Below are 13,100 nucleotides of genomic sequence, written 5' to 3' on the forward strand. Positions count from 1 at the left end.
ATTAAAATAATTTATTTAAAATTTATAATTTTATAATAATATATTAAATAATTTTATATCAAAATTATAATATAATGATATATTAAATAAATTAAATTTTAAAATAAATAAAATTTAAAATTATAAATCATAATTTTTTTATTGGAGTTGAAGATTATTTTTATTATAGACTTTTTTTAGAGATACTAGAGTCTTTTTTATTTAATTTATCTTGTATACATAACGATAATTTATATTTGGACTATAGTAAGATACTAAAAAAATTAATAAACTAAAATAAATTTTTAAAATAGTCATATTAGACTTAATAAAAAGAGGTCTATAACAAATAATAAGTTAAGTTTAGATTTTAAAATTATTAAATAAATTAAGTCTATTTATGTACAGTTTAATTTATTTTTATTTATATATAAATAACTTATTTTTATTTACATATAGACTTCTTTATCTCAGTATTGATACCTACAAATTTAGCATACAAAAAATGGTGCTACAAACTAAAGTTGTTATAAAGAAATTAAAGAACTTGTTAAATATAAAAATTATCTAATTATTTCACTTGATCAATTTCTTTGAATTTTGTAACTTTAAGATGTAACTCTTTTAATTTTCTCCTTTTTTTTAAGTATTAATTTTATATTTATTAGTTATTTGTGTCGCTTATTTCTTTATTTTGCATAAAATTTAGATGTTCAATTCTACCTTTGCTTAAACTAAAACATTTTGTTTAAATAAATCTCTCTTTTCATGTCTCTGCTCTCCCTTTTCCTTCTTTTCTTTTCTTTTCTAATCTCGTTCTTCTCTTTCCGCCTTCAAGCTCTTGTGAGCCTCCCTTCCCCACCAGTTTCACTCTCCTTTCCCCAATCTCATTCCAATCCACTTAACCTTAATTTTCCTTCTTCCAACTCTTACTCCGCTCTTTTTTTACGTTTCTGTGCTTCCCTCAACCCCCTCCCTCTACCCTACTCTCCCTTCTCTTACTCTCGTTTGTTAATCTATTTTTTTCTAAATAATTTAAATGTAATATTATAAGTATTTTTTATATTATTTTTATTAGATTATAATTTTATTTTAATAATTTTCATAATAAAAATTATTAAATATTGACACGTTATTTAAGTGAAATTTCAATTTTAATTACAGTACAACACTAAAAATACATATAATAATACATTTATTTTTGTTTTCCGGTTTTTTTCTCTGAAAAAAGCTTAGTTTTAGTTGGAATTGAATTTTCCTACCTAGTTTTTGTTGGAGTCAAATAAGACAGGCCTATACTCCAAGGATAAGGATCTGATTCTCCTAGTCTAATAAAATAAAAACACTACTGAATTAGGGTTCTTCGAATTAAACAAATTAAAAACCAAGCAATCGCATGCTAAACTTAAAACACATTGCAAGTCGGTCCCTTGAATTGTGCAACTAAACTGTGTCACCAATGGATCAACACAACTCGATACGACTCTATCAGATAACTAATGACTATTCTAATTCCTAATTTTTTATATAGAAATAACGTATTAAAATTATTTACATTGTAACATATTTAGATTGCATTTGTTTTGGATTATTTTAAACAAAAGTTCTTTAAAAGCACTTTTTAGTTGTTTTTGAATTAAAAATTCCGAAAACAATAAAAGTTTATATTTGTTTATTCAGATCTTAAGAAACAAAAACTAAAAATGGTAAATTTTCAAAATAATCAGTTATTATAAGGGTTAGCTTATAATTTTAAACCTTCTTAACCTGATCCACAATAACTTTTAATAATTAAAAACTTATTCAAAATATAAAATTAATTAATGCCAGTGTTTGTTTGAAACAGAAAAATCATCTTAATTTTACTATTTATTCAACATAATAAAACACAAAACTTATTTTTATAATTTATCATAACAAAATGAATTACAAATAAATAATATATATTTCAGCTAAATTATACGCATCAAATAATCTCTCTTTGGATGACAAAGAAGGTCCACTCATGCCTAACTTGGAATATGGCTATGGAAAGGGGTACTGAGATATTGTCGTATTTGTTTGGATAAGGAGTTGGTAGCAATTCATCTCACCCGAGTCTTGTGGCTATCGATTATTACATCAGGCCCTGTCGGCAGAATTTGTTTTTAAGTTGAGTTTTAATTTAAATTATACATTATTGAATAATCTAAATTTAATCTAACTATTAATAATTATGTTATTCACATATCATACAACTTTAATAGAATAAATTTAGTACTTTTACCCCTATATATAGTTTTTTCACGTTAAATTTTTCATAAAATAAAATAAAGTGAATAGATAAACATGCACCATGACATTCACTCAAATGAAAACTTTTTCCTTGTGCCACTTTTTTGTTTCCCATTATTTTCAACGCATATTATCTAATAATTTGTCTTATCTATCCAAGCTCACCGAACACTCACGGGGCAACATGCTTTCCACCTAAAACAGATGTTAAACGTTCTGATATTGTGTTATTGTTGAATTTAGTCCATCGTGAACAACTCTTCGTCAATCCAAGCTAACATGTGATCGTTTATCGTAAATAGATCTCAAAGTGGAGAGGAATTCAACCTTTGTATTACCAGTAAAATCTGTTTACAAGAAACTCAACTAGTTAATACCTAAACTTATCGTAGCTAGTTAATAATTATGTGCTTCTGCACATATAATATTCTCATACATAATTTAGATCCTGATGATCCCCGCAAGGTATAATTAATAAACCATGTATCATTAACAAAAGGCATATACCAACCAAAAACAATTGGTACTCGTGCTAGTCCTCAAACGATGGTATTATTTAAAATATAAGCTCTAAATCAAACGATGGGTTGTTAGAGAAAACAAAAAAAACAAAAAACGCGAAGAATATTGATGTATGGTTTAATATGTAAATAAGAAAGTGCATAACCTGATACAGTATTATACTGTGTATTAGCTTGAATTCTCATTGGTTTTGCCTTCAGATTTATCGATTCATTTGCTTTTTTAGGTTGATGTTGGCTGTAATAAAAGAAAAGATATATGCTTATTAATTGTTTGGGTAAATACAGTGTAGTCTTTGTGGTTACATAGAAATATAGTTGTGTTTTTCAATAGTGTTTTGGATGAAAGGGAGGTCCTAGATTCTATTATTCTGAGGTCCTAGAAATGACTATCACTTATTAGTAAAAGAGAAACTATTATGGTAGTTGATTGGTATTTGAACTCACGAAATTGCATCCGTCTTAACTTTATATAAGTATATTTTTACTTTTTATTTCTCTGAATAAGTAATTTTTTTCCTGTGTATATGAGTTTTGAGTTCCCTTTAAACTCTTTCTAATAATATTTGTTTTGTCTATATAAAAAAAAAACCAATTCAGTAACTATGAACAATTTTTTACGATTTTAAAAAAATCACCATATTATTAAACTGACGTACTATCACATTTATTATTTAATAATCTTGACATCTCATGAATCAAACTAACTAAGAAATAGAGAATTAAGGGATGGCAAATTAACGTAGTATATATATATATATATATATATATATATTTAATTCTCTTTATGTAAATATTTTAATTATGAGTGGACTAAATTTATTGTATTGTAATTGTTTGAGACTTAAACAGTATTGTCTTCTATAAAAGGTATATGTAATTTAAAATAAATTAAGGAAAGTATAACTTCTATTTTTAGGATAATAGTTACAAAATTAAAAATGATATTTTTTTATTAAAAATATCATCAATGTATATCTATTGTAATTTTTAATACACTCTAAAATTCATTTTCGGTAAAACATTTTTATTATCAATTCGTCGCTACATCAAAATCTAATTACACAGTATAAACTATAAATTTATTAGCCTAACTGTACATAGAAATAAACTTTAATTTTTTTACTCATAAAATCATAGTATATATTCATTATTATCTTTAAACGCATTTATTAAATATAAGCGAATGTTGTTTTTGATTTTTTGGTGACTACAAAAATAAAAAAGTTATATTTTGAATAAATAATTTGAATATATACGGACAGATATTATTATTATTATTATTTATTAAATTAAATTTTATTATAAATGTATCAAATTCATATTATTAGTATACACTATGTAAAAATAATATTTATATTAATAATTAAAATACTGAAAAATTATACTATAGAATTGAATTTTATTCTAGATTTTCATATAAATTTAAAATGAACAATTTTATATTGAATCTTTCTGAATAATTTACAAATTGAAGTAAAATTTCAATTCTTTAATATTTATTATAAAAATAAAAAATAATAATATTGTGTTATTGTGATAAATATTTGACATAAAGAAATTTATTATCACTGTTCTTTTTGTTTTACTTATGTTACTTGTGTCTTTGACATTTTCCTTTTCCCCTGGAGCATGATTGATATATTTGTGGCATAATTTTTTGTATTTAATTTTTTAAGTGAGAAAATATGTAAAGTTTGAAAATAAATATATATTTATTAATAATTTAAATTTAAACATTTATTACATATATTTGAAATTACTTTAACAAATTTTTACTCCTGAATCTAGTAACAGATTATTTAGAGATGAAGTATTTTATCGTAATTTTATTATAAAATCTATATTATTTTTTGAGGACAAAGTACAATTTCTCAAAATTTTATTTATGTTGTCTTTTAACTTTAGCAACAAAATTAGGATCGAAATATTTTAGAGAGAGATTTTATTTGTCTCATATTCCTTTACTAAAAATAATTTGTATATTTTGAGATAAATTAAAAAAATGATGAATACATAATTCTTTGTTAAATCTATCCCAAAAACATTATAAATAGAAAGGTCTTTAGCAATTTTTTAAAAATATTTATTATAATTTTACTCATGAATTTAGTGATGAATTATTTAAGAGATAAAGTATTCTATGGTAACTTTATTTTAAATATATATTAGTTTTTAGACAGAGTATCAAAATTTTTATTTTTTGATGCCTTTTAACTTTAGCAACAGAATTAGTATCGAAATGTTTTAGAAAGAGAATTCACTTGTTTCATTCTCATATTCCTAAACTGAAAATAATTTGTGCATTTTGAGATAAATAAATAATTCTTTCTTAAATCTATCCCAAAAATATTAGTGCAATAATCTATTCAATTCTCTGTCTAAATTTATAGATGTTAGTGAGCGATTTATGTCTCTCTAAATTTTGTTGTTAAATTTAAGTTCTCTTTTAGTAATGACATTAGAATCAAAATGTAATTAAAGTTGTTAAATTGTCTATTATTATAAGTCTTCAAATAAAAGTAATTCATTTCCTCATGTAGAAGTTAAAATTAACGGAATAGAAAAATTAATAATTAACTATAACGAGCATCAAGCATGGGAATTAATAAATACACTTGTTATAATAGGAGAGAGCGACCCAATTTATTTTAAATAAATTTTTTAAAAAGTTAATAAAATATTTTAAAAAAGAGGAACCATTGTTTAGTAAATACTGAGAAGAAAGCAGGAATTTTAAATGCATAAGATCCGGATTCCACGTACTCGTGGCATGTGCTATGCTTGGGTGATAATGTACTTAATATTATAGTATGCATATATGTTTTTTCTTTAATTTAATCAATCACTCTTCATTTGATGAATAAATGTTAAGTCTAGCAAAAATAATTAATATTTTACGAGAAATAATGTATCTCAGTTTATCTGTAGTTTCGAATTTGAATTCTAATAAAAATTTAAAAGAAATATATTTTTAGTCCCCGCCCTTTTCTATGTCAAATTCAATGATCCATGTGACACACACCTTACAGGTATATCATTCTAAGAATACAAAAACTTTCAAAATACTGGAAAAATACATATTATGTGGTAGACACTTTTTGTATGGTCTTTGTTCCTAAAATTTATAAAACTATCTTTATACTTAGATACATAGCTTTTTTTTTTTTTTTTTCATTTTTATTATTTAGTGAACTAGTAGCCTCTAAATACTAACATCTTTTGCAAATCTTTTTTATTTTGCGTAATTATGGTCACCTTTATATATTATATCGACATGTATTATTTGAGTAATATTTTTCTAATATGTATATTATTGGAATGATATTGATTGAAAATATTGTCTTTTTATATTTTATTAAAACAGTCAAATCAGTTGAGAAAAGAAAGAGAGAGAAGAATTTAAGGCTGCTTGGCGTTTGGATTCAATTGACTTTTAAGTAAAATATCATCCAATTTAAAAACGAAAAATACTTTATAATTTAGTTTAGATTTGTCTTAATATAATATTAAATTTAATCTAAATGAAAATATTTTAAACTGAATTAAGTGATTTATTATTTTTTTATTTACCAAAAAAAGAAGATATACTAAATAAAATTCATTTTATTATTTTGTACATTTTAAAAATAAAAATTATTTTATGTAAAGCACGACTTATAAAAAAAAATACGAGACACACGAAAGTTTGATACATATTGAATCATAACTAATTAACTTATAAATTTATTTAATTAACCGAAGAAATTATAATTTACAGAACAAAATTGTAAAAAATAATTAAATATTTTAATTTTATAAATATATAATTATATCAATACGAGTGAGATGTTAGTTTTAGGCATAATATGCATGTAAATTTACTTAAGATTACATCAACTTTTGAAATTAGATCTAATCCAATAAATTAGATCTTTAACTATTTCATTTTTTATTTTATTTTTTTTCATTTGATTCTATAGTTTGCGTCAAATTTTAATAAATATAATAGGAAGTGTCAAAAAAACCATTGTGAAAAAATCATCACTATATTTAGCATCAGCTTATAAATATAGGAGATGCAAGCGGTGCATAATGCATGAGCAAATAAGCTAGTTTCATTCATACTCTCCAATTAGTTCCCCTCCATATTCTTTCCCACTAAATCTCTCTAACATAAATTCTTTCTTCTACTTATCTGTGCAAAACCATTTCCTCACTTCATAGGGTATGCTACCTTAATCCTCCTTCATGCTACTTTCAATTCCATTCTTAAACAAACCAACATTAATATGAATACTAGTTTACATTTACTTGGCTAATATGATTAGGCCTGCGCAAACCCATTAACTAAATTACGTTTTGTTGTAGCCTTTTTAATTTGAGTAGCCTATAAGTTGTATGCAATTTTCGAATCTGCAGATCAAAAGAGTTAACTATGGCAAAGCAGTCATCTGAGCTGGCCATTGAAGAACTGAAGAAGCTTCTCAGGTTAATTAATGACTTCTCAACTTTCATCACGTTAAAATCACTCTCCCTTACGCTGTTTCCTTTAATCGTCTACTAATTCAATGATGCATAAATTACAGATAAATGCTAACTTACCGATGAAGATAATAAAACTAAGAAGTCTTTCAATACAACTATATGTATCATGTCAAAATTTGAGACTCTTATAATTAAAAATATTTATTGTTTATTAAATACACGATGAGAATATATAATCATAATTTTGTAATAAATTTTGTTTATTCTTAACTTTTAATAAGTATCTTTAATTAAGAGCACTATTTAGCATTGAATTATCGCTTATATGTAGTAATAATATTGTGGCTTGCTGGTCCAGAGAGAAGGAGGAACTTGATGGGGTTGCAGCGCCAAAAATTGAGGAGCTTATAGCTGAGTTAAAAGGATGTAATGTGTGTCCATTTGAGCCTCCAGTACAGAGAATCATAGACGGATTCACTTACTTCAAGCGCAACAATTTCGAGTAAACTTACGAATAAACTCTTCATTGTTGTGCCTCTAAATAATAATAATAATACCTCTCTTGCACCCTCATTTCTTTTAAGTTATTAAGAACTTTGTTATTTAGATTCATGAACTCTTCTTTTCTATATAAATATGGCAGCAAGAACCCCGATCTGTACGCAGAACTTGCTAAGGGACAAAGCCCTGAGGTGATTACTTAATGTTTAATTATGGTCCGTTAAATTACGGTTTGTAACTACAATTATTGTCTTTTAGTACGTTTAAATTTATATTTAAATGGGTATAAATTTATGTTTGTTTTAATGTTATTAATTATGATAATCGTTGTATGGAATTTACGTTTATATGATTTTTAAAGTTTTGTTAAACTTGCACTTTGTGACTGTAATTACGGTTATTTATTTACAATTTTTCTTACATCAAGATGGTGATATAACCGCAATTATAATCTAAAGATTCTAATTAACCCTTTGTACTTATGTTTTCAAACTCCTTCACCATATGGGTATTTCAAATTTGATTTGATTGTTTTCCCTTTGAAAAAAATTGATTTGTTTTTAATTATTGCACGCAGTATCTGATATTTGCTTGCTCTGACTCTCGAGTGAGTCCCACTACAATCCTGAACTTCCAACCTGGGGATGCTTTCATGGTCCGCAACATTGCAAACATGGTTCCTCCATTTAATCAGGTTTCACTCCTTCACTATTATCCAGATCAATGAATCACTATATATACACTTTTTTGAAGTTCAAATTACATTATTGAAACTCGTTCTCCATCTATTCATTGAAATAAGTTGTTTTAATTGTTAAATTACTCACTGTCCCATTCTATTTTCCAGCTAAGGTACAGTGGAGTTGGTGCCGCCATTGAGTATGCTATCACGGCTCTTAAGGTGACGTTATTGGTTTATTATCCATTTGGGTCCACATTACATGGAAAATCATTTCCTTACACCCTACACGTGTTTTAATATAAAATAATATTAATTTAAACGAGTTTCTTATGCTTATAGTCTTTAATATTAATTTTATGCATTTAAAATAATAAACTTTATTAAAAAATAATACTTATTACATTTCTATATTTTTAATCTAATAAATATTTTATTTTTCATTAAAAACTTGTCACTTGCATGTGTGTCTGTTTTTTTATTTAATCCTTAAAGCTTAACATTTTCTTAATTCAAATATCAATTTTGTTAATTTTAACGCTTAAGTTTGACTTTATGCAATTAAAATAATTATTTTTATTAAAATATTTATTTGATTAAAAATACGAAAATATAATAATTTTTTAATAAAATTTATTGTTTTTAAATATTTAAACTCAATCCTTAAAACTGAAGTTAGTAAAATAATTTAAATATGCGTATTAAATGTTGCTTAACTATTCAAAATAAATGCTACTCAAATATAAACCGAATGGGCACTATTACATTCATAAAATTGCCAACATTAATATTCCAAAAGCTCAATTCTCTTATTTTCTTTTCTTTAGTGTTGATTTATAACACAGAGGAACATTCTGTGAGATACATAACATAGGACCAACCAAATATCTTTGCAGGTGCCAAATATTCTGGTAATTGGACACAGTCGCTGCGGCGGAATAAAAAGGCTTATGAGTTACCCAGAAGATGGTTCTGCTCCCTAGTAAGAATTAATTAAAATATCTTCACTATTTTAATTAGTTCCTTGTTTGGCAAAGACAGTTAAAATAAAACGCATGTAGGATATATTAGGATGGAACAAATCGCGATGCTTAACCCATTTTATTGTTCAATTGATTCGTGCAGTGACTTCATAGATGATTGGGTGAAAATTGGTTTGCCTGCCAAACTCAAGGTCCTGAAAGAATATGATGGCTATGATTTCGATGAACAGTGCAAATTCTGTGAAAAGGTTTACATAGCTACCATGATTTAAATATTTAATCACTAATGAGCATTTTAAACTGCTCTAGAATTTTTAGTAATTATGATAATGGAGTTAATTAAACATGGTGATTTGTGCGTGCAGGAGTCGGTGAATAACTCGTTAGTGAATTTGAGGACATATCCATATGTTGAAAGTGGAATAAGGAACAACAGCATAGCACTGTTCGGGGGTTACTATGATTTTGTGAAGGGAGAATTCCAGCTTTGGAAGTTCGAGTCTCACATCACTAAACCCATTACCATCCCTCTCTGTGACCATGAGTAAATGGGTTGATGGCTCAAACTTGGCACCACTAGCAACTTATTAAGTTCTTATTACAACTTGTGTTGTACTCCCTTGCTTTTCTATCCTAAATAAGTTACAGTTCCCTTCTGTAACGTGTTTAAAGACATATGAATGATAACTTTTTGACAAATGTATTAAATCATTAAAGTAACAAAATAAATTTATTGTTCACTGGGCTTAATGTCAAATAACAAACCTAAAAAATATTACTAGTTGAGTAAAAAATAGAGTAAAATTGTAAATGAAAAAATTAAATAAAGTGCAGAATATAAAAGCATAAGTGCTGAAAAATTTAAATAATCATGGAATTAAAAATTCAGATGGAATGGACTAATTTATAAATAAAATTAAACTGCAGAATATAACTAAATAATATAAGGAAACTCAATTGTAAATTAATTAAGAAATAGGTTGAGTTTATAATTCTTTATCTTTTTCCCTTGTATCAATTACATATATAACCCAAAATACAGCTCAATTTAATAATTAGGTTTTTAAAAATATCTAATCCTAATTCTTTGGTAAATTAGTTCTAAAATGAATTTAACTTCTTAATTTCTTAGATAAACCAAAAAACATTCAGCATTAAGATTAAAACTCAAATGACCACCTCATTTTAAACTTCTATTCCTAAGTAATCTATAACAAACATTTTGATCACAGTCCAAGAAAGTTCACAACTTTCCAATCATAAACTTCTTTTCATTAATCCGAATACGTAAAACAGAGAGTCACTAAGTTCGAAATCAAAAGTGTTAGATTAAAGCTTATATTTTGAGTTACATTCAGTGTTTAGTTCATTGCAATAGATAAAAGAATAAGTTTATTCTTCTTCAACCCCAAGGAAATTAGCAAGACATAATAGAAATAAGGAAGAAGAAACTGAAATATATTACAAAAAAGAAAATCATGATCAATAAAAAGAGCTTACAACAGAATATAAAATGTAAGAAACTATTGTTTCATTACAAAACCAAGAGAAAGAAGGGATGTAACCCAACTTCTCATTAAAATCTCATAGAAAAGAAGGAAGAACATACCTTAGTTGACATTCCTATGTAAAACTGTATAAAAAACTTAAAATTCTGCGTTTATGAAATGTAATAAAAAGATGTAATAAAAATGTCGTCTTTTTGAGCATCATGTCCATAATCTGAAGTTCATGTGCTCACAAATGTGTCCTACAATAATTCAATTATTCTCGTAAATTTCAATTGTCAATTTTTTTTAATTTCTTCAAGATTCAAATATCAACTATCAATATTTAAATAATTAATCAAATTTTCAGCAATCATTCATTCTATTGAATATTCTAATTAATTACGCCAACTTATAAATTTAATTCAATGAAACGAGTAATAAGTCTTTTATTTAGTAAGTATTTAATTAAACCTTACTCTTGATTCTATTTGGAAGTATATAAATCTCGTGGTCTAGTCGCCAAAAAAGATTAAAGAAAGAAAATGTGTTATATTTTGTTTTGGGTTCAATTGCTTGTTGCACTCGTCATTACAGCCGTACGAGGTGTTAATAAAAAAATTATTGTGTCCTTTTTCTCTCTATCCTGAAAATTCTAACACATCGTTAAAACGATGATAACTCTTTTGTGATAGCTGCTATGATATAGTATTATTATTATTTTTAATTAAACTCACAGTTTGATTTAAGTAATTTATATTGTACTAAATGTTAATATACATGTATTAAAACGTATTATTGAAATTTTCATTTTAATTAAAAATAATATTAAGAATATCTATGATACTGTATTTTATTTTATTTTAATATTTATAACTAAAAAAATGGACGGTGGTGATCGTCTGTTATCTTCCTCTTAGAAGTCCATTTCAAGGGTTATACGATGATCCTGAAAAATTTAAATAGAAATGGAATAAGATGAAAGCTTCAATTTTGGCTGCTTCAGTTCAAATCATACTTACTATTCGAATTTTATGAGAATGATAGAAAATTCAACAGTAAAAAAAAAAGAGAGAATAATTCAAGTGCTAACGTTATACTCTATCTGGTTCTCGAATCTCCTGACCCTGCACCCAATATTATATTTATATATATATATATATATATATATATATATATATAAAATATCAACAAATAAACCAGAAACTCCAATGATTTTAATAACACTTTAATTTGATAACATTTTTTCAATTGTAAATAAAATTTGTCTCTATAGAGAGTTGTTGGAAGAGGTTTTGAAAATTTTAAGAAAATATTTTATGATTTCTGTAATTTTTTAAAACTTGTTTAAAAGATTTCTTAATATAATTATTAAAATAAGTCTTTCTTAACTTATTTTAATTAGTTTCATTGTCAAATTTATGTTATAAGACTTCATAATAGAAGTTACTGAATAAATATTTAATTAAAGTGTTTATTATTTATTTAAATGTGACCTTAATTTTTAAAAATATTATTTATCTTTGTAAAATATTACTAATTTATCTCCTAAAAATAAATTAAGAGTATATGATTTAGATTAGTTAATTGATATTTAATATTTTTACTTTATTAATAATTTTAAATATTAAATATTTTCTTATTCACCAAAGATGTTAATTTTTATTTAATAGTCCGTATAATATGATAATATGTCAGGATATAAAACTTTTAAGGTTTCAATTGGATTCTAAATTACTACAAAAGGTAGTGAAAAATATGATAAAGGAAAATAAAAAATTATTAAAAGAGCTCTAATAAAAATTTGATTATTTTAAATTAATTTAAAAAAAATATTGATATAAGCATTGAAACTAAATAGAAATTGCATTTTCTTTTAAAATATAGAAAAGATAAAAATCTAACTTTAATTACGATTTATTAGTATAACTAAAGTTATCATAAATATGATCCTAATTGTAACCTACTAGTAGAATTAACACTATATTTAATTTTAAACTTAAGAACTATGGAAAAGTTCTCCCCCATTATATAAAATAACTTAAATCATATTTAAATTCATTCATTATACTTTACACATCTTTTATTTATAAAAATAAATACGATAAAATTAACGTATGAAATAAAATTCAAATAAAAATAAACAAATAATAAAATCTAGTGTAATTTAAAATATTCTTATAATAGAATCTTTATCCTAAAATACATC

The 13,100-nt window shown here is 24.8% G+C and overlaps 1 protein-coding gene across 1 annotated transcript; it reads left to right on the forward strand.

Moving 5' to 3' along the window:
• Positions 1 to 6,975: 6,975 nt before the first annotated feature.
• Positions 6,976 to 9,952, forward strand: LOC113851319 (carbonic anhydrase 2-like). Its single transcript, XM_027481787.1, has 9 exons — positions 6,976 to 6,981; positions 7,176 to 7,244; positions 7,600 to 7,743; positions 7,885 to 7,933; positions 8,320 to 8,436; positions 8,590 to 8,643; positions 9,318 to 9,403; positions 9,547 to 9,652; positions 9,770 to 9,952. Exons 2-9 carry the CDS (start codon positions 7,192 to 7,194, stop codon positions 9,950 to 9,952), a joined length of 792 nt encoding a protein of 263 aa, XP_027337588.1. The 5' UTR covers positions 6,976 to 6,981; positions 7,176 to 7,191.
• Positions 9,953 to 13,100: the final 3,148 nt, after the last annotated feature.

This window comes from Abrus precatorius, unplaced genomic scaffold (assembly GCF_003935025.1).
Source record: "Abrus precatorius isolate BTA unplaced genomic scaffold, Abrus_2018 Scaffold10, whole genome shotgun sequence".
Taxonomy (NCBI): Eukaryota; Viridiplantae; Streptophyta; class Magnoliopsida; order Fabales; family Fabaceae; genus Abrus; species Abrus precatorius.

What these genes read in the sequence shown, in the direction of transcription:
- LOC113851319 (XM_027481787.1), top strand. Translation starts at nt 7,192, where the DNA reads ATGGCAAAGCAGTCATCTGAGCTGGCCATTGAAGAACTGAAGAAGCTT. An exon ending in TGGTTCCTCCATTTAATCAG is followed by an intron (nt 8,437 to 8,589) that starts GTTTCACTCCTT and finishes TCTATTTTCCAG; the next exon opens with CTAAGGTACAGTGGAGTTGG. An exon ending in GAAGATGGTTCTGCTCCCTA is followed by an intron (nt 9,404 to 9,546) that starts GTAAGAATTAAT and finishes TGATTCGTGCAG; the next exon opens with TGACTTCATAGATGATTGGG.